This window comes from Dipodomys spectabilis, unplaced genomic scaffold (genome assembly GCF_019054845.1).
Source record: "Dipodomys spectabilis isolate Male_0828 unplaced genomic scaffold, ASM1905484v1 ptg000266l, whole genome shotgun sequence".
NCBI classification, from domain to species: Eukaryota; Metazoa; Chordata; class Mammalia; order Rodentia; family Heteromyidae; genus Dipodomys; species Dipodomys spectabilis.
Window position 1 is genome coordinate 6,439,248 of NW_024870943.1, and position 21,056 is coordinate 6,460,303.

Consider the following 21,056-nt stretch of genomic DNA (forward strand, 5'->3'; position numbering starts at 1 on the left):
GCCCTGTAGCCAACCACAAGTCTGTCACAGGCACGGAGGTCACACCCACCCGTTAGCCACGCCCACACCCCGAACCGTTACCCGAGCGACCAACGGGGTTGGTCCCGCCTCTTCATTCAGGTGCCAATCGAAGAAGCGTCTCCAAGGTGACGACCCTACGTCTTCCGGCTCGGGGCCTGCGGCTTCCGGCTGGGGGCCCGGCTGCGGGCGGAGGTCCGACAGCGGCGGGGCCCGGGGGGCGCCCAAGATGGCGGCGGGCGGCGCGGAGGGCGGCTCGGGCCCCGGCGCCACCATGGGGGACTGCGCGGAGATCAAGTCGCAGTTCCGCACCCGGGAGGGCTTCTACAAGCTGCTCCCCGGCGACGGCGCCGCCCGCAGGCCGGGGCCCGCTTCCGCCCAGACCCCGGCGCCGCCGCAGCCCCCGCAGCCCCCGCCCGGCCCGGCCTCCGCCTCGGGCCCCGGCGCCGCCGCCGGCCCCGCGTCTTCCCCGCCGCCCGCAGGCCCGGGGCCTGGGCCCGCGCTGCCCGCCGTGCGCCTCAGCCTGGTGCGCCTCGGGGAGCCCGACGGGCCCGGGGAGCCGCCCGCCACGCCCGCGGGGCTGGGCGCCGGCGGGGACCGCGTCTGCTTCAACTTGGGCCGCGAGCTCTATTTCTACCCGGGCTGCTGCCGCCGCGGGAGCCAGCGGGTGAGTGAGGCCCCGCATCGTGGGGGCCTGGGTAGCTGAGTTACCTGGGGTGGGGGGGAGGTGGTTCCCCCCCAAATCTTGGGGTCTAGAGGAAACACCCTTGCTGTGATGAGCATCCTAGGGCGTAGTCTTGCAGGATTCCAGAAGGTGATGAGTGGGGGGGGGGGGGTCCCTCTGCCTTGAGGCTGGGGTGGGAGTGTCCGAGACCATCTGGGAGGCCAACGAGGTATCCTGGGGTGACACAGGCACTGAGGAGATGGAAGAGAACCTAGAATGGAGGTGTTTGTGTGTGTAGCCAGGGATGATGAAGCTCCTGAAGCCCAGGAGTTCAAGGAGATGCTGGAAATGATGGGGTCTTAGAGGAAACAGTGAATACAAGTCCTAGAGAAAACTGAGGTGTGGAGGTAATGAGGGTCTCTAGGCTGACAGGGTGATGGAGGAGATGGAGGCGCCCTACGCTGGGAAGTCTTCCCTCAAGGGGCATTTGTCTCTGAAGGGACATAGGTCCAGAGGGGTGGGATGCAGTGATGGAGACGCTGAGATGGAGACCGTGAGGGTTGGTGGGTCTCTTAATTGTGACTGAGGTCCTCAGGTTTGAAGGGATGCTGGGCCTTAAGAGTCCATCAGACTTAGGTGATCCCGAGGTTAAGTCCCAGGAAAGTTGCTGAGGTTATGGACTCTGGGAGGCCTGGAAAAGAATGGAAGCTTGGGAACCCCATCGTGGTGCTGTGGGCAAGGGTATCCCGAAATCCCGGGGGAGAGGCCAGCTTTGGAGAGGCACACTGCAAATGGGGGGGTGGGTAAGAGCTGTGCTTGTGGTCTAGGTTTTTCCCCAGCTTGTCTGTGATTTGAGTCCCCTTCCTGTCTGTGGTTGCCCCTCCCTCCCTCTCCATCTACCCACTTCCCTCTGGGATTGAACTCTACTTCCTGTTAGTGGTTTTCCCCAACCTCAACTCCCTTTTCCTTCCTCTCAGTGATCTAAACCCATACACCTCTTCTCCCCCCTTCCCCCCACAAGTCCATTGACCTCAACAAGCCCATCGACAAGCGGATCTACAAGGGCACCCAGCCTACCTGCCATGACTTCAACCAGTTCACTGCTGCCACGGAGACCATCTCCCTGCTGGTGGGCTTCTCGGCTGGCCAGGTGCAGTACCTGGACCTCATCAAGAAGGACACCAGCAAGCTCTTCAATGAGGAGGTGATTGCAGGCTTCTTCCCACACAGCTCTCTGGGAAGAGGGGTGCTCGCCATGCTCCCCACACCCAGACTCTCTGCTGGTCTAACCTTGTGCTCATTGAACACTGTCCTACTTAAGGTTTTGTCAGATGATGGGTTAGACATTGTTGTGGCGAGGCTGGCTCAGGCTTATCATCCTCAGGAGGCTGAGATCTGAGGATCACAGTTCAAAGCCAGCCCAGGTAGAAAAGCTTGTGAAAGTCTTATCTCCAGTTATCCACTAAAGTGCCCAAAGTGGAGATGTGGTTGAAAGGGTAGAGCGTTAGGGAATGAGAGGCCCTGCTTTCAAACTGTCAGAAGAGAGAAATCGTGGTGTCCATTTTTCAGGTTGGAAGACCTGAGTCTGGGAGCTGTTCAGGGCTCTTAATGCTCTTGCCATTCATGTTTAATGGCTTTTGGATTCCAGTTCCTGCTGCATCATGTGCTTTGGGAAGGTGATTGTTTCCTGGGCCTCCATTTCCCCCTTCCACAAAAATGGGACCGTTGTGAGATCATCCAGGGAGAGCGCTTGGTGTGGACCAGCTTGGTTCCCAGGGAGCTGCCAGCGCATGACCTGCTCCTGGGCAGGGACTGCTCTTGGGCCTGTCTTCTTGTCTCTGACCCAGAGGAAGTGTTCCTTAAGCGTTCTCAGTGAGCCAGTGGCTGAAGGGAGCGAGGGGACAGTGAATGGATTAAAAATGCATTAGCTTCTTCATTCACAAAGTAGTGATTGATCCAGGCGTGGTTCCAGGCACTTCTTGGCCAGCTGAGGGACAGAAGGGCCTGTCCTTGCCTCACGGTCAGGCAGGCTGTGGAGACAGACAGGGAGGCCCAGTGTCTCGACCAGCAAGTGCCCAGGGCTTGAGGAAACCACAGCATGGGAGGGCAGGAGGAATGAACGGCCACCCGGTGATGTGACATAGGGTCAGGAGGTGACATTGGAATGAGGACCCGAGGAGGCGGAAGGCCCCTGGGGAGGGATGTTGGACTAGAGGGACCAGCTAGGCAGGTTGCACTGAAGCAGGACACTCCACAGGCTGGGAGCAGCAATGGAGGAAAGGAAGAGAGGACAGTGGACGTAGGTGAGTCCTGGCAAGGAGGTGCCTGTGGCGTCCACCTGGAGGGACACGGGATCCCGAGGAACAGACTCTGAGCCAGGTGGAAATGGTGCAGGACTGCCAGTTTCCTCAGCGCCCAGCGTGTGGGGTGTCACTGGGACCCCTGGAAATGGTTGGTCCACCGCTGGCTGCCTAGAAGTTGAGCAAAGCTGGGTTGCAGTTGCAGAGTGGGGCAGGGCCGTGCTGGGGGCTGACTTGTGTTGAACAGCATCTCTGATGGTCTGGGTGACAGTCCTGGGCCAGGTCACAGGCGTTGAGGACTGGCAGGTGGGCCGGGGCTCCGCCCCCTCCCTCCACCTTATTTGTCCATGGAAGGCTGGGCCAGGGCCCACAGGAATTGTTGGGTTGGACGTGAACTGTGAGAAAGGAGGAGCCTGGAAGGTTTGGACCTGGCCGCTGGCAGATTGGGCGCTGTTCACCTGTGCTGCTGGGAGCTTCTGCAAGGCTGTGCACCGCTCTGCGCCTGCGCGGGCACATGGGCCTGCCTCCGCAGCCCCATGTGGATGTGGTGTGAATACGCGTCTCACGTTCAGCCTGACCTAGCGAAGATGGAGACAGGGTTAGATAGGCGCAGGGCAGTCCTCCCGCAGGCTAGACTGTTCCTCTACCGAAGATGGCCACTGAGGCCCCCTGGAGCTCCCTGCGGCCACCTCCCAGGCTGCCCCTCTTCCTCTGCTTGGCGGGCTGGGGCTGGCTTAGGGTCTTGGGGGATGGGGGGGGGGGACAGGGAGCATCGCCTTTGCCCACGCCCTGTGTCTCCCCCTCAGCGCCTGATTGACAAGACGAAAGTGACCTATCTGAAGTGGCTGCCGGAGTCAGAGAACCTGTTCCTGGCTTCTCACGCCAGCGGCCACCTGTACCTGTACAACGTGAGCCACCCCTGCGCCTCGGCGCCGCCCCAGTACAGCCTGCTGAAGCAGGGCGAGGGCTTCGCCGTCTACGCGGCCAAGAGCAAGGCCCCCCGCAACCCGCTGGCCAAGTGGGCGGTGGGTGAGGGGCCCCTCAACGAGTTCGCCTTCTCCCCCGACGGCCGCCACCTGGCCTGTGTCAGCCAGGACGGCTGCCTGCGCGTCTTCCACTTCGACTCCATGCTCCTGCGGGGACTCATGAAGAGCTACTTTGGGGGCCTGCTGTGCGTCTGCTGGAGCCCCGACGGCCGCTACGTGGTGACGGGAGGCGAGGACGACCTGGTCACCGTGTGGTCCTTCACCGAGGGCCGCGTGGTGGCTCGGGGCCACGGCCACAAGTCGTGGGTCAACGCCGTGGCCTTTGACCCCTACACCACGCGGGCCGAGGAGCCAGCATCGGCCAGCAGGGACGGCGACAACGGAGACACGGGGGACCGGAGTGGCGAGGATGATGATGAGGATCCCGAGGCCGGGCCTGGCGGTGGTGGTGGCAGCGGGGCGCCATTGTCCCCGCTGCCCAGGGCTGGCTCGGTCACCTACCGCTTCGGCTCGGCCGGCCAGGACACGCAGTTCTGCCTGTGGGACCTCACGGAAGACGTGCTGTCCCCGCACCCACCCCTGGCCCGGGCCCGCACCCTCCCGGGCACACCGGGTGCCACGCCGCCAGGCCCAGGCCCTCTGCCCCGCTCCCTGTCCCGCTCCAACAGCCTGCCGCACCCTGCGGGCGGCGGCGGAGGCAAGGCCGGAGCCCCAGGGGCGGCGGCGGCCACGGCGGAGGCCGGGGCACCGTTCAGCATCGGCCGCTTCGCCACCCTCACGCTGCAGGAGCGGCGGGAGCGCGGCGGCGCCGACAAGGAGCACAAGCGCTACCACAGCCTGGGCAACATCAGCCGCGGTGGCTCGGGTGGCGGCGGCGGCGACAAGCCCAGTGGCCCGGCCCCCCGCAGCCGCCTGGATCCTGCCAAGGTGCTGGGCACTGCGCTCTGCCCTCGCATCCACGAGGTGCCGCTGCTCGAGCCACTGGTGTGCAAGAAGATCGCCCAGGAGCGGCTCACGGTCCTGCTGTTCCTGGAGGACTGCATCATCACCGCCTGCCAGGAGGGCCTCATCTGCACCTGGGCCCGGCCCGGCAGGGCGGTGAGTCCCCGCCCCTTGCGCACGCGCCCTGGCCGCCCTGGCCCGTGGGGCTGGCCGGCCCCACTCAGCAGAGAGAGGGCAGGACAGCACCCCACTGCCCCCCCCCCCCCCCCCCCCCCCCCCCCGGCTCTGTTCTCAACACTTGTCACTCTCTTTATGGGGGGAGGAAATTGGGGTTCTTAGGCTACCAGGGATGAAGTGGAGCCTGGTGCCATGGCTCTTGGACTGTGAGATCTGAATCCCCTGTGGAAAGTGAGGGTGGGAGGCTGCTGGGTCCAAGGCTATCCCTCAAGTCCTGTGCCTCAGCAGTCACCCCCTGACTGCTCACAGGGCGCTTTTCAGGCGAGCCGCAGGGGCCCATGGAAGCCTTGGTTTGGGGAGCCCTGGGATCCTAGAACTCAGAACAGTCACAGAGCCTTGGAGGCAGGTGTGGTGGGGTTTGGGGAGTATGACTGAGACCTCCCTCTGTCTCCCTAGTTCACAGACCAGGAGGCCGAGGCCCAGGCAGGGGAAGGAAGTTGGCCCAGGTCACCCAGCGAGTCAGTGGTAGAGGTAGGACCGTCCCCAAGTTCTCTCCCATCCAGCATCTCAGGACTGCCCCCGCCAAGGCAGGAGGGGGCCCCAGTGCCCCATCTTCTCTCCACCCTCCCCGTCCCCATCCTCTGCCTGCGACCCCCCGAGGACAGTGAGGGAGCTGCCGTGTGCTAGGGCACTAGCTGAGGGGCAGGGCCGGGCCCAGCGCAGCCTCCACGACTCTGGCCCCCCCCCCCCCCCCCCCCCCCCCCCCGCGGAAGCCAGTGGGGCCTAACCCTGCCCATGTCTGCCTCTCATCCTCCCCAGGGGATCTCCTCCCAGCCAGGCAACTCCCCAAGTGGCACTGTGGTGTGAAGCTGTGGATGCCGGGGGTCCCCACCCCATACCCCCATCCTCCTAGCCGTGACCCTCCCCGCTGGCCTCACGGATCAACGTATTAACAAGACTAACCATGAGCGAAGGACTGCTCCAAGCCCCGGCCCTGCACACCCCTGGGGTCCCCCAGGCGGGCCCAGTGTGGGGAGAGTGGCCTGTGTGGCCTCTTCCTCGTCCCCACCCACTGCCAAGTGCAATGACCCCCCTGGTCTGAAATGTCAGTGTTGTCCACAGCCCTGTCCCCAGCATGCGACAGGACCCTCGCGGGAGAGTCCTCGCCCGCCGGAGCCCCAGCCCCGCAGCGGAGGGCTGCCCCCTCCCCTTGCTGTTGTCTGTGCTTCTGAAGAGTGTTAAATCTGGGGGGTTCCCCCTCCCCCGGGCCCTCCCTGTCCCCCAGGACTCTTATTTATACTAAAGTTCCCTGTTTGCACAGCGGCTCTGCTCCCTTTGGGGGGAGGAAGTGTTGGTGCTTTGGGCTGCTGGCCTAGGACCAAAGGAAGCCTTGGCCCAGCCGCCTCCCCCAGCATGGGGGCCTCCCCCAGCACGGGGCCAGGCTGAAAGGGGAAGGCGAGGCACAGGGCGCTGGGCACCAGTGGCAGTGAGCTGGGTCCTTTGAGAGATTCCCGCCCCCCAGTGAGGATCCGCCCCCAGGGGCAGCCAGGACCCCCCTCTCAGGGCCCTCAGCAGGCCTTGTTTAGAAAGTTGTGTGAAGTTCCCCAGCTGTCCCGAGTCTGTGATCCCAGGGGCTCCTCCAGGCGGCTCCCAGGGGAGCTCTGGAGTCCCTCCGAGCCACCTCTGTGACAGGTCTTTCTCCTGGTGCCCCAGCCTGGGCCTGTGGTGTCTTCCCCCGGCCTTCCCTTCCCCTCCCCTCCACCACCCCTGCAGTGTTCCTTTCTAATCCCAGTCTGGGCAGGAATGTGCTGCCCGGCCTGTGGCCAAGGAGCTATTTTAGGGTCTCTTTTTTGTTGGGGAGGGCCTGGATCAAGCACCGGCCTGCGGCCCAAACTTTGGCCAACAGGCCACCCCTGGCCCTGGTTCCTGAACATGACCCCCTCCCAATCCCCAGTCCAGACTGGATCCCAGCCCCCACCCCTCCCTTCCCACCTCCTGCCAAAGAAAAAGTGAGTGTAAAGGCAGGAGTCCTGGGTAAACGGAACTGCCCCAAAGTGGATGGGTGCTGAGTCACAGAAGCGGCCCTGGCCTCCATCCCCTGCCCAGGCGCAGCCCCTTCCCCCAGTGCCCGGCCTAGTGGTGGTTGGGCAGCCCCTAGACCACCGTGTGGGCAGCGGAAAGGCTCCGATCTCACACCTATGGCTCCCAGCACTGCGTCTTCCTTTTTGGGGGGGCGGGGGGAACTGCTGTTGTGAGAGTTGAGATTCTCTGGGCTCTCTGGTACTAAAGAGTTCTGGGGAGCCCTGGAAGGAGGGAGTAGTTGGGGGGGGTACTGGCTTGTGAAGAGTTAAAGCTGAGAGGCAGGAGGGGGGCCGGACCAAGGGGTGGGGAGAAGAGGAGGAGGCCTCAGCCACTGAGAGAAGTGGCCAGAGAGGCCCCAGGAACAGCTAGGGACAGGCAGACATGTGGCCTGGGTTCCGGGACGTGGATGCGGGCTGCCAGGCCCTGTGACCGGAGGACCCCGAGCCCCGGCCGGGGAAGGGGCCATGGTGCAGCCTGGCCGACATGTCAGCCGAAGTGCGGCTGAAGCGGCTCCAACAGCTGGTGCTGGACCCCGGCTTCCTGGGGCTGGAGCCCCTGCTCGACCTTCTCCTGGGCGTCCACCAGGAGCTGGGCGCCTCAGAGCTGGCCCAGGACAAGTACGTGGTGGACTTCCTGCGGTGGGGTAAGTGTCCTTCCGCATGGGCTGCCTGGGCAGGGGGCAGGGGCAGGACCCGGAAACTGGGGGGTGGGCAGGATGGATGCCCACAGGTTTCCCTATGTGGGGGGGACCTGGGTGCTGGGGCAAAGTGGGAGCCCGTCATCAGTAATGGGACAAGAAGGTCAACAGGAGAGGCCAAGGGGACTCATGACTCAGCCATGGCTGCCTAGGCTGGGCACAGCCTGCCCTTAATCTCCAGACTCTCCCCTCCCCTGGGGGCTAAGCCCCCTACCCTAGCTTCCCAGGGTGTGTGGAAGCGGGAGGGGCAGCACGGGCAGCTGCCAGGGGCGTGGCTGGCAGGCAGGTGTTGGGCGCCAGCCTCTCCAGAACCCTGACAGGTGTCCAGGGAGGGCCGGTGAGTCACTGAGGCCCTGGGAGGGGGAAGCAGCCCGGCACACAGGCGCCACCCAGCACCCTCTGCCCTCCACCGCTTGGGGTCTGGGTGTGTCCACTCTGCAGGGTCCTTGCCACTTCCCCTCCCCCAACATCAGCCGCTCCCTCCCAGTTCTCCAGCCCCAGCTGTCCTACAAAGCCCCTTGGCCCAGAGGTCTTTCCAGGCCTTTGGCACTGGCTGCCTCAAAGCCAGCCTCATGCCCTGCCTGCCCGCGCCAGCCCCTGCCCACTCTAGTTTGTGACTGGCACCCTGGCGCTCTCTGCTTGTCCGTCATCGTCTGCCTCTTGGTTCTTGGCCTGTATGTCCCTGTCTGTCTTCATTGGGCACTGTGTCTGGTCCCCAACTTTCCCCGTTCCCTCCTGTCTCTTTTCTGATCCAGACCCCATCCTCTCCCATTTTAAAGATGGGAAAGTAGAGGCCACAGGCCAGGCTCACTGGGCCTCAGTGACTCTCCCAGGCCCCCCCCCTTTTTGCAGATGGGCCTGGGCTGGCAGGGTAAACTGAGACCTGGGGTGGGAGCGTGGGTCTGCCTGTCCTGCCAGGAGCAGTCCTTTTGTGGCCTGGGCTGCATCCTGGGGCCCTCCCCTGCTAGGCCTTGGGGCGGGGGAGGGGGCCTGGGCTCCTGCTGCCTTAAAAGGGCTGGGTGTCTTGGCTCTCTCCTCCCTCCCCCATCCTTGGCCCTGAGTAGTTCTTCGTTGGCCTCTCAGTCTCCCTGAACCCCTCTCCCCTCCAGAACCCACTAGAACCCTCTTTTCCTGTTCATACCCATCCCTCCTCCATGCTGTCTCCCAGGTCTAGGCTTCTTCCACTCGGGGAGGCAAAGCCTCTCTCCCCTGCTCCCCCAGTGTCCAGCGTCACCCCAGCCAGCTCTAGGACCTCAGCCTTGAACTGTGATTGCCAGCTGCAAAACACCCTCCTGCCTCCCTCAGGAGACTGAGGGCACACCCTCCACAAACGCTCCGGGTGTGCATCCTTGGCTGTCCCCTGGGCTGGTTCTCTTCCCCTTCTCCCAGCCTGTGACACCGTAGGACCACAGAACAAAACACTGAGCTCTGCGGCTCTCGCTGAGGGCTGGAGCTCAGGGCCGTCTCCCTCTGTTCTTCAGCATCGCCCGCTCTGCAGGAATTTGTTATCCTTTCCATCCTGCGTCCTCCTAGCCCAGAGTGGCCCTCAAAAGGGTAGCTCCGCCAGAGGGCGGGGTGCGATTCCCAAAACTTCACGTGCTGTGTATGTGGGAGAGCCCTTGGGGGTAGAGTCCTGGAGCCCAGAAAGTGTGTGGAGAAGGGGGGAGACAGGGGTGGGCTGTCCGCTGCCGGGTTCTCACTGGCCCTCCTCCCCGGCCACCCTCAGCGGAGCCCATTGCGGCGAGGCTTAAGGAGGTCCGGCTGCAGAGGGATGACTTTGAGATTCTGAAGGTGATCGGGCGCGGGGCGTTCAGCGAGGTGAGTCCCGGGGCGGCTGCAGCCCGGACTTGACTTGGGGTGGGCGGGGCGTGGGAGCCGGGCGGAGCCCTAGAAATTGATGAATGAGCGGGAACCTGGGATTGGGTGGGAACGGGGGCGGGGCTGAGGCCGGGGGCGGGGCCAGGTCCCAATGGGCGGCTGTCGTGGTTTCCCTACGCCTCCGCTGTTGCCACCCTGCTTTGGCCTTTCAGGTAGCGGTGGTGAAGATGAGGCAGACGGGTCAGGTGTATGCCATGAAGATCATGAATAAATGGGACATGCTGAAGAGGGGCGAGGTGAGGGCCGGGCCGGGCCGGCCTGGGGGGCGGGGGCGTGCGCCCCCTCCCGGCTCAGCCCCTCGGCTCTCTGGGTTGCCGGCGCAGGTGTCATGCTTCCGGGAAGAGCGGGATGTGTTGGTGAACGGGGACCGGCGCTGGATCACACAGCTGCACTTCGCCTTCCAGGACGAGAACTACCTGGTGAGGGTCACCGCGACCTGGAAGGGCCGGTCTCCCAGGCCCCAGCTGACCTCCACCGCTCTTTTCCTGCTCTTGCCTGGCCGAGGTAGCTCTCGGGGAGGCCTCTGCCGCAGGAGAACCTGGGATCTCTCCCCTGGGGTCTTTTATTTCCCGAAGGTCGGGGATGGGGTGAGAGGGGAGTGACATCTTGGGAGAAGCGATCGTGGCGCCTGGGCAGGGCTGCTGACCCCAGGACCCCCCTCCCAGTACCTGGTCATGGAGTACTACGTGGGTGGGGACCTGCTAACGCTGCTGAGCAAGTTTGGGGAGCGGATCCCAGCCGAGATGGCGCGCTTCTACCTTGCGGAGATCGTCATGGCCATAGACTCGGTGCACCGGCTGGGCTATGTGCACAGGTGGGCGGCAAGGACAGGCACAGGCGGGCTGCGTGCGCTGCTGGGCGTGGCTGGAAGGGGCGTGGCTGGAAGGGGCGTGGCCAGAGGGGCGGGACCTACCTGGGAGGTTGGTTAGAGGGATCCTGTTGGCTGGGGCTCACTAGGCATGCCTGGGCGAGATCTAGAGTGTAGCGGGACCCCTGGTGGGGGCGGGCTGAGCGGCTCTGCCCTTCGGGACCGGCCTCCTCTCCGCCCTCCTCTCTCCCCACAGGGACATAAAACCCGACAACATCTTACTGGACCGCTGTGGCCACATTCGACTGGCTGACTTCGGCTCCTGTCTCAAGCTGCGGGCGGATGGAACGGTGAGCAGTGAGGGGGTGGGCGCCCAGGAGGCAGCCCTGCCCCCCCTTGAGGACTCGGTGGAACCCGGGGAGGGGCTGAGCGTCTGGGTCCTGCACATGTAGGTGAGGTCGCTGGTCGCCGTGGGCACTCCAGACTACCTGTCCCCCGAGATCCTGCAAGCCGTGGGAGGCGCGCCGGGGACTGGCAGCTATGGGCCTGAATGTGACTGGTGGGCACTGGGTGTGTTTGCCTATGAAATGTTCTATGGGCAGACGCCCTTCTATGCCGATTCCACGGCAGAGACCTATGGCAAGATCGTCCACTACAAGGTGAGCGCCTGTGTTCAAGAGTCCTCGGTGCCCCTGCGCGGGATGGCCAGGCCCTCACCACCTCCTCCCTCCGTGCAGGAGCACCTGTCTCTGCCGCTGGCTGACACAGGCGTCCCCGAGGAGGCCCGAGACCTCATCCAGGGGCTGCTGTGCCCCGCTGAGGTCCGGCTAGGCCGGGGTGGAGCGGATGACTTCCGCAAGCATCCTTTCTTCCTTGGCCTGGATTGGGAGGGGCTTGGCGACAGCGTGCCGCCCTTCACACCGGACTTTGAGGGTGCCACAGACACATGCAACTTCGACGTGGTGGAGGATGGGCTCACTGCCATGGTGAGCGGGGGAGGGGTACGTACCTACAGCCCCACCCACTCTGGGGGAGCCACTTTTCTCTTCTTAAAGCCCGGGCAATGACTTCCAGGCATCTTGGATCATTCTTATTCTAGTGAGCCTGTTGAGGCCCCACTGGAGACCTGGACTTAGCATCCCGGGCCCCGTTAAGGAGGCCTCACTGTCACAAAGGCTGGTAGGGCAGAGTATAGCACTGAAGGCTTTCCTGGGGAGGGGGCTGTCTAAGTTGAGAGAGCCACTTCTCTCTCCCTTATGCTGTCCTGGGGCTCACCTGTCCCTGCCCTGCCACACCTACAGAAGAGAGAAATTACAGCCTAGCAGAGGCCATTTTAGATAAACCTTGTGTTGGGCTAGGCTTGGGAGGGACACGAGACATGATGGGAAAGGGCGAGGGCCCAGCCCAGACCAACACTGGTCACACCTGTGCCTCTCTTATGAAGGAGACGCTGTCAGACATGCAGGAAGGCATGCCCCTGGGTGTCCACCTGCCTTTTGTGGGCTACTCCTACTCGTGCATGGCCCTCAGGTAAGTGCACCCATAGGGCTGGAGGGAACAGAGGCTCTGGGAGGGCCACCAGGGTGCAGTTAGTTTGCAAGATCAGTCTTAGGACCCAGAAGGCTTAGGATCCCATCAGTAGACTCGGTGTAAAACACGAGAGCCTTGTCTGAGCCTTCCAGTCACTGTCTATTTATAGTGTCATGGCATTCTGAATCTTAGAAGATTTGCATTTTGTAATGAATTTGTGTGTGTGTATGTTGGTCCTTGAGCTTGAACTTGGGGACTTGGGTGCTGTCCTTGAGCTTTTTCTTTTTGTTCAAGCTTGTTCTTTTTTCTTTTTTCTTCTGTCACTTTGAGCCACAACTCCACTTTCAGCTTTTTGAAGGGTCAGTGGAGATGAGAGTCTCACAGACTTTCCTGTCCAGGCTGGATTTGAATGGAGATCCTGACATCTTAGCCTCCTGATTAGCTAGGATTATGGTGTGAGCCACCTGTGCCCAGGCTGTAAGGAATTTTAACAGAACATAAACCTCATCCAGTTACTTGTGTAACAATAAAGCCTCTTAAGATCATCTGCCTTCCAAATATGACCATGCTTCTCCAAGTAAATTAGAAAACAGGCATCAGGGTTGGAGATGTGGTTCAAGGGTAGAGCATCTGCCTAGATGCCCAGGGCACTTAGTTCAAGCCCCACTACCATCAAGAAAAAGAACGGGTTGAAGCAAAATAAGGACTCCTGGGCTCCTCCAGCAGCGGCCCTGGCTCCTGGCTCACACAGGGCAAGTGCAGCTCCTGTCTTCCTGAGCTAGTGCTGGTGCCAGCAGCCAGGTACCTCCTCCCTTCAGGCCAGGTCATCTCAGAACCGGTCCTGAGACAAAGTCTCCCAGGAGGGACTGATGGGTTGGCAGACCCCCAGTGAAATCAGATGGGGAAGTGTGAGGGTGACTTGGTATCTAGAGGCTGCTCTCAAGAGTGGATCACATCTGGGGGGGGGGGTGGTCCTTAGAGCTGGGTGAGATCACCCTTGCTGGGTCTCCTGCCTATTCTGAGGCCCTAAAGAAAGAGGTTGTTGAGGAAATGGACATACCTGAGAACCAGGTGTCTGGAGGATCCGAAAAGGCAACCTCCCCCGCCACCCCTGGGCCTGGGGTAATGGGAGGGACAAGGCTTCCTTTCTCTATATAGAGCTGGACTTGGCAATTGTTTTCCTTAACTTGGTGAAGCATGGGGGCTTGCTTGGGGCACTGCTCCTGTGTCCAGGCTAGGGAGACCCCATTGGCAGCCACTCCTTCCCCTCTCCCAAGAGATAATGAGATCCCAGACTCCATACCCATGGAACTGGAGGAGGCCCAGCAGTTGCCTGAGCCACAGGTGCCAATGCCTAGCGAGGAGCCCACCCTGCCCCCTGCAGTGTCCCCACCCCAGGAAACGGTGAGTAGCAGATGGGAGCCGAGTGGTCAGGTTTCCCAGGGGATGCAAGTGGGCAGCACCAAGGCCCCCACCCTGGGCCCTGGCACAGGGCAGAGGGTCCCTGTGAGAAATCAGAAGAGGCCACTGTAGCACTGGTTTCTTAAAATCCACAGGATGTATCCTCCAAGGCCGGCCAGGGGAGGAGGGGAGGCTGCAGACAGCAAGAAACAAACCATGCACCTTCTGCAGGAGCAGGCCTGGTCCTGAGCACTTAGCCAGAGCTGGAGGAGTCTCGAGGGGGAAGGACAGTGGTTGGGCTGAGTTTTAGGAATAGAGCACGGGTTCCCATGAGCCCCACGGCCGGAACCCAAGGGGGGGTGTACAACTCCAGTGCTACAGCCTGAGCTCTGTCTCCCCCCACCCCCAGGCTGAAGCGGCCCTGTCCGTGGCTGCCCCTGCGGCTGTGGCCGAGTCCGAGAGCGAGGTGACACTGCGAGAGCTCCAGGAGGCCCTGGAGAAGGAGGTGCTCACGCGGCAGAGCCTGAGCCGCGAGCTGGAGGCCATCCGAACGGCCAACCAGAACTTCGCCAGGTTGGGTCAGGGCACAGGCCCGGCGCCTGCTGGCAGCCCCCAGCGGGTCACCCGCGGGCCTCACCCTCCCGATCTTTTCCCCAGTCAATTGCAGGAGGCCGAGGCTCGGAACCGGGAGCTGGAGGCGCGCGTCCGGCAACTGCAGGAGCGGATGGAGCTGCTACAGGCCCAGGGAGCCACAGGCGAGTCCCGCCTTCCCCGAGGGCTTGGGGCGGAGGAGGGGGCGCAGGCTGAGTGTGGGCCCCCGGGGGAGGGGGCCCAGGCTGGGGCACACCGCGCCACCGCCCTGCCCGCCCTCCACGCGCCATACGCCTCTCTCTTCTCCTTCCAGCTGTCACGGGGGTCCCCAGTCCCCGGGCCACGGATCCACCTTCCCATGTAAGACCCCTGCCTTCCCTTGCCTGCTCCTCCCTTCCCTCTCCCCATCCTACTTCTTTAAGATTCCAGAAGGCAGACGTCTTTCACGGTGCACCACCACGTTTGCCAGTTCTGCCCTGGTGCAGACCTCGCACTAAATCCCTCTCAGCGATCCCCCGAAATTCCCTCCCCGCCCCCCCTTCTCTGCCTCTTGTCCACCGCTGCGGGCGGCCGGGCTGGGCTCCGATCGGGTCACCTGTCCCTTCTCTCTCCAGCTAGATGGCCCCCCGGCCGTGGCTCTGGGCCAGTGCCCGCTGGTGGGGCCGGCCCCCCTGCACCGCCGCCACCTGCTGTTCCCTGCCCGGGTACGTCCCACGCCCCCCTCCCCTGCGCGCAGCCCACCCCGCGCCACCGCCGCTTAGCTGTGCTTCAATTCTGGCTCCGCCCACCACAGGGAGGGAGGAGGCTGGGGCAGCCAATCAGAACGGGGCTCTACGTCGCAGCCAATGACGAGCTCCGGCAGGATCGCGAGCAGACCGAACGGAGCGGCTCGCGGTGGGAGGCGGGGCAGGTCCAGAGCAGAGCCATCTAAGGGGCCCGGGCCAGGCGAGTGCTGATCCCGCCCTTCTCCCCTCCCCCCTTCCCGCAGGTCCCTAGGCCTGGCCTACCGGAGGCGCGTGGCCTGCTCCTGCTCGCCGCTGCTGTGGCTTGTGCCGCCGCCCTGGGCCGCACTGGGTTGGTGGCCCGCACCAGCCTTCTCGCCCCCATCTGGCTTCCCCCGGGAGCCTCCTTCGCCCCCTGAACCCTAGAGCCCCAGACAAGCCCCCCCTCCACACACCCCATTTGGGCCAATGCCCAGCCCTGAAGCGTCCACACAGCAGCCCGTCCGGGTCTTGGCCCAGCTCCCATCCTGTGATCCGTGCCCGCCCCCTGGCGGCCGGGGAGGGAGGAGCGGTGGCTGTGGGAGGAGAACCGGGCTCCTGGGGCGGGGTTATGGCCAGGAATGCCTCAGCCGCTGCGGGGGGGGGGGGGGGGGGGCGTCGCCCACTTCTTCGCTGATGCCTGACGTGGATGCGGCCCTACGAAGGCAGCAGGCCAGGGTTGGGCCATCCGATTTTCACCCTCCCCGCACCCACCCGCCAGCGGCTGGCAAAACTGGCGTTACGAATCCTTGTTCCCTGGGGCAAACGTTCGGCACGACCTCTGCCAGCTCTGCCGGGAGCCTTTGCTTTGACCAGCCCAGCTTTTTCGAGGATTCCGGCGTTCCTCCCCCTCCCCTTCCTTCTCACGTGCGCTGCTCTGGGAGCCGCAGTTGGCTCCGCCCGCCTCGGTGGTTGGGGTATCTATTGACCTTGTCCTCCGACTGGCTGACAGGCTCCAGGACCCCAGCACCAAATCCACGTTTTGGACGCACTGAGACTCGACATTCCTCGGTATTTATTATCTGTCCCCCACCTAGAACCCCACCCCCTGCCCGGCGAATAAAAGACCCCTCTTCTCTGCCCGAAGCTCGGGATTCTTTTGAGTTCGCTCTGAAAACGTGGGGGGGGGGGGAGGAAGCTGCCCAGTGGGCCAATCAGGAGGCGAGTGAGTGCGGCCAATGGCTTGGCGAGAAGCTAGCTGGGCGGAAAGCGGTCGAATCAGACTGGGGGGGAGGGACGGTGAGGGGCGGGGCTTTGGAATCCAGCCAATAGGGGAGGGGGAGCGAGTCAGCAGGAGGCACCGCCCCCACCCAGCTGTAGCCCAGCTGTGCGGGCCCAGCCTGGAAAAAGGGGGCTGGGCCAGCAGCCCGCGCGGCCGTCCCCCTGCCTTCCACTGCGCCTGTGCGGGCCACGCGCATCCGCTCCCGGGACCGAGACCCAAGAAAAGTTGCTGCAAACTTTCTGGCTCATTTCCCCGCTCCTCCTCCCTGCTAGGCCCGCCCCCCTGCGGAGCCGGGAATTCCGAGGGGCGGAGCGCGCGCCGAGATGCGGAGTGGGGGGGCCTGCCGTGGACCCCGGAGGCGGAGGCCTGCAAGAGCTGTTTCGGGGCAGAGGCGGCTTCGCGCCCTTGGCCCTCCTGGGCGGCCCGTTACCTTCTCCGTTGTCCCGATGGGGAAACTGAGGCTCTGAGCCCGAAGCACACGCGGGAAGGGGGGGGTGGCTGGAGGGGGAAGCAGAAAGCGCGGCCAGAGCGGAGGGAAAACAAAGGGAGAATCCCGGACCGACGGGGCGGGGGACGGACACTCAACAGGGACCGAGACCCTAGTGGAGAGTTGGGTCTGGCACGGGGTGGGGGGCAGCGAAACGATCTGGGAGGGCGTGGGGGGGGCGGAGGAGGGGGACAGGCGGGGGAGGGGTCTGGGGAAAGCCCGAGGGAGGCGGGGAAGGAGGGAGGAACTTCCCAAAGTTGCAAAACATGGCTACCTTGCCTGCCGAGCCGAGTGCGGGGCCGGCGGCTGCAGCCGAGGAGGAGGAGGACGAGGACGAGGACGAGGCGCGCCAGCTCCTGCAGACTTTGCAAGCGGCCGAGGGTGAGGCGGCGGCGGCGGCAGCAGCCGGGGCCGGGGCGGGCGAAGCGACGGCGGGAACGGAGAACTCGGGGTCCCCAGGTATCCCCGGATCGTCCCCGCAGGAGGCCGCCGCCGAGCCGTCCACGGGCCTCCGCTTCTCGCCCGAGCAGGTGGCGTGCGTGTGCGAGGCGCTGCTCCAGGCGGGCCACGCCGGCCGCCTGAGCCGCTTCCTGGGCGCTCTGCCCCCGGCCGAGCGCCTACGTGGCAGCGATCCGGTGGTGCGCGCGCGGGCCCTGGTGGCTTTCCAGCGGGGCGAGTACGCCGAGCTCTACCGGCTGCTCGAGAGCCGCCCGTTCCCCGCCGCGCACCACGCCTTCCTGCAGGACCTCTACCTGCGCGCGCGCTACCACGAGGCCGAGCGCGCCCGCGGCCGGGCGCTGGGCGCCGTGGACAAGTACCGGCTGCGGAAGAAGTTCCCGCTGCCCAAGACCATCTGGGACGGCGAGGAGACGGTGTACTGCTTCAAGGAGCGCTCGCGCGCCGCGCTCAAGGCCTGCTACCGCGGCAACCGCTACCCCACGCCCGACGAGAAGCGCCGCCTGGCCGCGCTCACCGGCCTCTCGCTCACGCAGGTCAGCAACTGGTTCAAGAACCGGCGGCAACGCGATCGCACCGGGGCGGCCGGCGGCGCGCCCTGCAAAAGGTGAGCGGGGAGAACCCCCCCCCAGGGGGGCCCCTTCCCACCCCACCGCGCCCTCCCCCCCCAGAACCCCATCCATGGGGGGGCTGAGGGGCGTCGGTCCTTCCCTCCGTGGGTAGAGGCTGGGTGGTTGTTTTTTTTAGGGGTGAAGGGGAGCCCCCATTTTCCCTGTCCAGTACTCTCTCCCACGCCCCCCCCCCCCCTCCTGCGCCCCTGCGGGTGCGGGTACCAACAGCGTGGTCGGTCGCCTGCCTTTGTTGTGAAACGTGAACCTTCCCCGGCTCCGGTTTCCCTGTAACCCAAGCCCTTCCCCTCCCACCCCGAGGCCCGGCCTCTCGCTCCCCTGCCCTGACGTCGCCCCCTTGGGGAGGAAAAGGACGCGGGGACCGAGCTGGCCAGCAACCTCTTGGCTCTCCGGGGGTCCCCAGGGGACCCGGGGGACTTGGGGCAGAGCCTGGGGGGCGCGGCCAGAGGCCAAAGCAACCTCAGGAGAGAAAGCAAGGCAGAGCCTCTCCTTCGCTGCCCTTTGCCCCAGCTCCAGCCTCCCCGCCCCGGTGTCCACCATCCGCCGGGCTTGCAAAGGCCCTGGGGTCCCCGGCCTGACATGGAAGCTTGGGGTAGTGGACAGTCTCTGTTCCCTCCTCCCGCACCCCCCTCCCGTCCTCCAGGACCACCAGTCACGAGCCTTTCTCCCCACAGCGAGTCTGATGGGAACCCCACCACCGAGGACGAATCCAGCCGCAGTCCTGAGAACCTGGACAGGGGCGTGGCCCCCGCAGCCGCCGAGGCCCCCACCCAGAACTCCATCTTCCTGACTGGGGCCAGCCCCCCCACTGCCGGCGCCCCCTCCTCCATCTTGGTGAACGGGGGCTTCCTGGCGGCCGCGGCGGGCAGCTCCCCGGCCGTGCTCCTCAATGGCAGCCCGGTCATCATCAACAGCCTGGCCCTGGGTGAAGCCTCAGGCCTGGGCCCCCTGCTGCTCACTGGGGGAGGGGCTCCCCCTCCCCCCCAGCCCAGTGCCCAGGGTGCCAGCCAGCCCAAGGCCGCCCTGGTCTTGGACCCTCAGACTGGAGAGGTTCGGCTGGAGGAACCCCAACCTGAAGCCCCCGAGACCAAAGGGGCTCAGGTGGCTGCTTCCGGACCAGCTGGAGAGGAGGCCCCGGGATCCCTGCCCCAAGTGGTGCCCGGACCCCTCCCGGCTGCCACTTTCCCTCTGCCCCCAGGGCCAGTGCCCACCGTGGCTGCCCCCCAGGTAGTGCCACTCTCCCCATCCCCCGGCTACCCTGCGAGCCTGGGCCCCACCTCTCAGCTGCTGAACCTGCCCCAGGTGGTGCCCACCTCCCAGGTGGTGACCCTGCCCCAGGCCGTGGGTCCGCTGCAGCTGCTGGCAGCCGGGCCGGGCAGCCCCGTGAAGGTGGCAGCCACAGCCGGCCCTGCCAACGTGCACCTCCTCAACTCCGGGGTGGGCGTCCCCGCCCTGCAGCTTCCCACTGCCACCGCCCCAGGTGACTCCTGCTGCCCTTGGTGGGGGGGGGAACTGGGGGAGGGAGTGGCTCACCCCCTCCTTCTCCCTGGGACCCCAAGGCTCTAGCCAGACTCCCCTGCACCTCCAGGGGATTTTTTTTTTTTGGGGGGTGGGGGATCTGTAGTGGGCCTTGAACTCAGCGCCTGGGCACTGTTCCTGAGCCACAGCTCCACTTCCATTGGAGATAAGAGTCGCCTGGGGGCTGGGAAGGTGGCTCAGTGGTAGAGCGCTTGCCTTGCATGCATGAGGCCCTGGGTTCAATTCCTTAGCACCACATAAGCAGAAAAAGCCGGAAGTGGCACTGTGGCTCAAGTGGTAGAGCGCTAGCCTTGAGCTGAAGAGCTGAGGGACAGTGCCCAGGCCCAGAGTTCAAGCCCCATGACTGACAAAAAAAAAAAGTCTCCTGGCTTTGCATGCCCAGGTTGGCTTTCAGCTGCAGTCCTCAGATCTCAGCTTCCTGAGTGGCTGGGACTACAGGCATGAGCCACCGGCACTGGGCTTCCAGGGGCTTTATTGTTCCGGCTCTAACCAGCTCCTCTCCTCTTCCCCCCCTCCCCCCCAGGCAACTTCCTGCTGGCCAACCCTGTGTCTGGCAGCCCCATCGTCACCGGGGTGGCCGTGCAGCAGGGCAAGATCATCCTCACTGCCACCTTCCCCACCAGCATGCTGGTCTCCCAGGTCCTGCCCCTGAAGCCAGAGTCTGCCATCTCCGTCCCCGAGGGAGCCCTCCCGGTGGCCCCCAGCCCGGCCCTCCCGGAGCCCCATGCACTGGGCACGCTATCCCTGCAAGCCCCGCCGCCGCCCGGCACGGCCACCCCCGCCACCGCCACCACCACTGCCGGCCTGCCCTTCTCCCCAGACTCGGCCAGCCTCCTGCCTGGCTTCCCTGCACCCCCGCCGGAAGGGCTGATGGTGTCGCCCGCTGCCGTGCCCACCGTGCCTACCGTGCCTGTGTGGCCAGCAGGGCTGGAGCTGAGCACGGGTGCCGAGGGGCTGCTGGACGCGGACAAGGGGCTGGGCACAGGTGCCCACCCTGTGCTCCGGATGGCTGAGCCCGGCGCGCTGCTCCTGGGGGCCGCGGCAGGGGCTGAGGTGGAGGAGGGGATGGAGGCCGAGGCCAAGGTGCTGACCCAGCTGCAGTCCGTGCCTGTGGAGGAGCCGCTGGAGCTGTGACCTGCTGGCCACCGTGGCTGCTCCTGACAATGGTGCTCAAGACACGGGGACCCCCCCCAGAGACGCCCCGTCTCCAAGCATGGAGGTGCAGGGTGGGGGGAACCCATTAATGCTGGCCCCAGCTATATGGGAGAGCCTCCTGAGTTGAGGCTCTGCCCTCCTCCCCTCTACCTGGAACCAGCTGGGAATGAAAGACCCTGCCCGAGGCTGCCTCTCCAGGCCTCGGAGCCCGGGCCTCCCGGACTCCATTAATAATTCCACCGATTGCCGGCATTCTCAGAACTGCGTGGAACCTGCACACGGAAGACAGCTCCCGGCGGGAGAAGAGCTGGTCTGTGAGGTGGAAGGGGGGTTCACCCCACCCCTGCACCTGAACTCAAATCCACATCCTCACCTCCAGCCCCAGACCAAAGATTTACTCTCATCCCGGGGCACCCCTGACCGTGTCTAGTTTGTATCCTAAAATCTTTATTTTTCTAGGTCCGTGTTATGCTTCCATCTCAATTAAAATAGTTAACAGACAATAGGACCGGCCAGGGTGTGGGTTATCTGCCTGCCCAGCGGCCCAACACAGAACTAGAGGACCCAAAAGAGAACAAGAAGACTGAGCCTGCCTTCCTGAGGCAGGGGAAGAGGCTAGAATTCAGGCCTCAACTTTAAACAACAGGCCCTGGGACCTGAGGCCTTACAAGTTTTGGGGGGAACCACCTATAAAGAACATCAGAGGAGGGGGCACATAAACAGGGATGCAATC

At 64.4% G+C, this 21,056-nt stretch overlaps 3 protein-coding genes across 10 annotated transcripts; all 3 read left to right on the forward strand.

The window, feature by feature from the left end:
• Positions 1-182: 182 nt before the first annotated feature.
• On the forward strand, positions 183-6,405 carry Dmwd (DM1 locus, WD repeat containing). Of its 3 annotated transcripts, XM_042700553.1 has the most exons (5): positions 223-685; positions 1,704-1,886; positions 3,789-5,066; positions 5,544-5,618; positions 5,907-6,405. In XM_042700553.1, the coding sequence occupies exons 1-5, from the start codon at positions 248-250 to the stop codon at positions 5,952-5,954; spliced, it is 2,022 nt and encodes a 673-aa protein (XP_042556487.1). In that variant the 5' UTR covers positions 223-247; the 3' UTR covers positions 5,955-6,405. The 3 variants fall into 3 exon arrangements, with proteins under 3 accessions (XP_042556486.1, XP_042556487.1, XP_042556488.1); XM_042700552.1 differs by lacking the exon at positions 5,907-6,405 and having other exon boundaries at positions 183-685; positions 5,544-5,809; XM_042700554.1 differs by lacking the exon at positions 5,544-5,618.
• Positions 6,406-7,498: 1,093 nt separating this feature from the next.
• Dmpk (DM1 protein kinase) lies at positions 7,499-15,408 on the forward strand. 6 transcript variants are annotated; one of them, XM_042700517.1, is made up of 15 exons: positions 7,499-7,812; positions 9,534-9,684; positions 9,897-9,980; positions 10,068-10,163; positions 10,410-10,558; positions 10,809-10,902; positions 11,005-11,211; positions 11,290-11,553; positions 11,997-12,082; positions 13,360-13,486; positions 13,893-14,056; positions 14,141-14,238; positions 14,388-14,434; positions 14,689-14,778; positions 15,063-15,408. In XM_042700517.1, the coding sequence occupies exons 1-15, from the start codon at positions 7,634-7,636 to the stop codon at positions 15,213-15,215; spliced, it is 1,989 nt and encodes a 662-aa protein (XP_042556451.1). In that variant the 5' UTR covers positions 7,499-7,633; the 3' UTR covers positions 15,216-15,408. The 6 variants fall into 6 exon arrangements, with proteins under 6 accessions (XP_042556451.1, XP_042556447.1, XP_042556446.1 ...); XM_042700513.1 differs by having other exon boundaries at positions 9,593-9,684; XM_042700512.1 differs by having other exon boundaries at positions 9,593-9,684; positions 14,693-14,778.
• A 1,350-nt stretch (positions 15,409-16,758) lies between these two features.
• Six5 (SIX homeobox 5) lies at positions 16,759-20,819 on the forward strand. The gene is made up of 3 exons (XM_042700511.1): positions 16,759-17,607; positions 18,304-19,109; positions 19,692-20,819. Exons 1-3 carry the CDS (start codon positions 16,811-16,813, stop codon positions 20,300-20,302), a joined length of 2,214 nt encoding a protein of 737 aa, XP_042556445.1. The 5' UTR covers positions 16,759-16,810; the 3' UTR covers positions 20,303-20,819.
• Positions 20,820-21,056: the final 237 nt, after the last annotated feature.

Coding starts and splice junctions, on each gene's coding strand:
- Dmwd (XM_042700552.1), top strand. CDS start 248: ATGGCGGCGGGCGGCGCGGAGGGCGGCTCGGGCCCCGGCGCCACCATG. Junction 1,887..3,788: donor GCAAGCTCTTCAATGAGGAG/GTGATTGCAGGC, acceptor TCTCCCCCTCAG/CGCCTGATTGACAAGACGAA. Junction 5,067..5,543: donor GGGCCCGGCCCGGCAGGGCG/GTGAGTCCCCGC, acceptor CTGTCTCCCTAG/TTCACAGACCAGGAGGCCGA.
- Dmpk (XM_042700517.1), top strand. CDS start 7,634: ATGGTGCAGCCTGGCCGACATGTCAGCCGAAGTGCGGCTGAAGCGGCT. Junction 10,164..10,409: donor TCCAGGACGAGAACTACCTG/GTGAGGGTCACC, acceptor CCCCCCTCCCAG/TACCTGGTCATGGAGTACTA. Junction 10,559..10,808: donor CGGCTGGGCTATGTGCACAG/GTGGGCGGCAAG, acceptor CTCTCCCCACAG/GGACATAAAACCCGACAACA.
- Six5 (XM_042700511.1), top strand. CDS start 16,811: ATGGCTACCTTGCCTGCCGAGCCGAGTGCGGGGCCGGCGGCTGCAGCC. Junction 17,608..18,303: donor GGCGGCGCGCCCTGCAAAAG/GTGAGCGGGGAG, acceptor TTCTCCCCACAG/CGAGTCTGATGGGAACCCCA. Junction 19,110..19,691: donor TCCCACTGCCACCGCCCCAG/GTGACTCCTGCT, acceptor CCTCCCCCCCAG/GCAACTTCCTGCTGGCCAAC.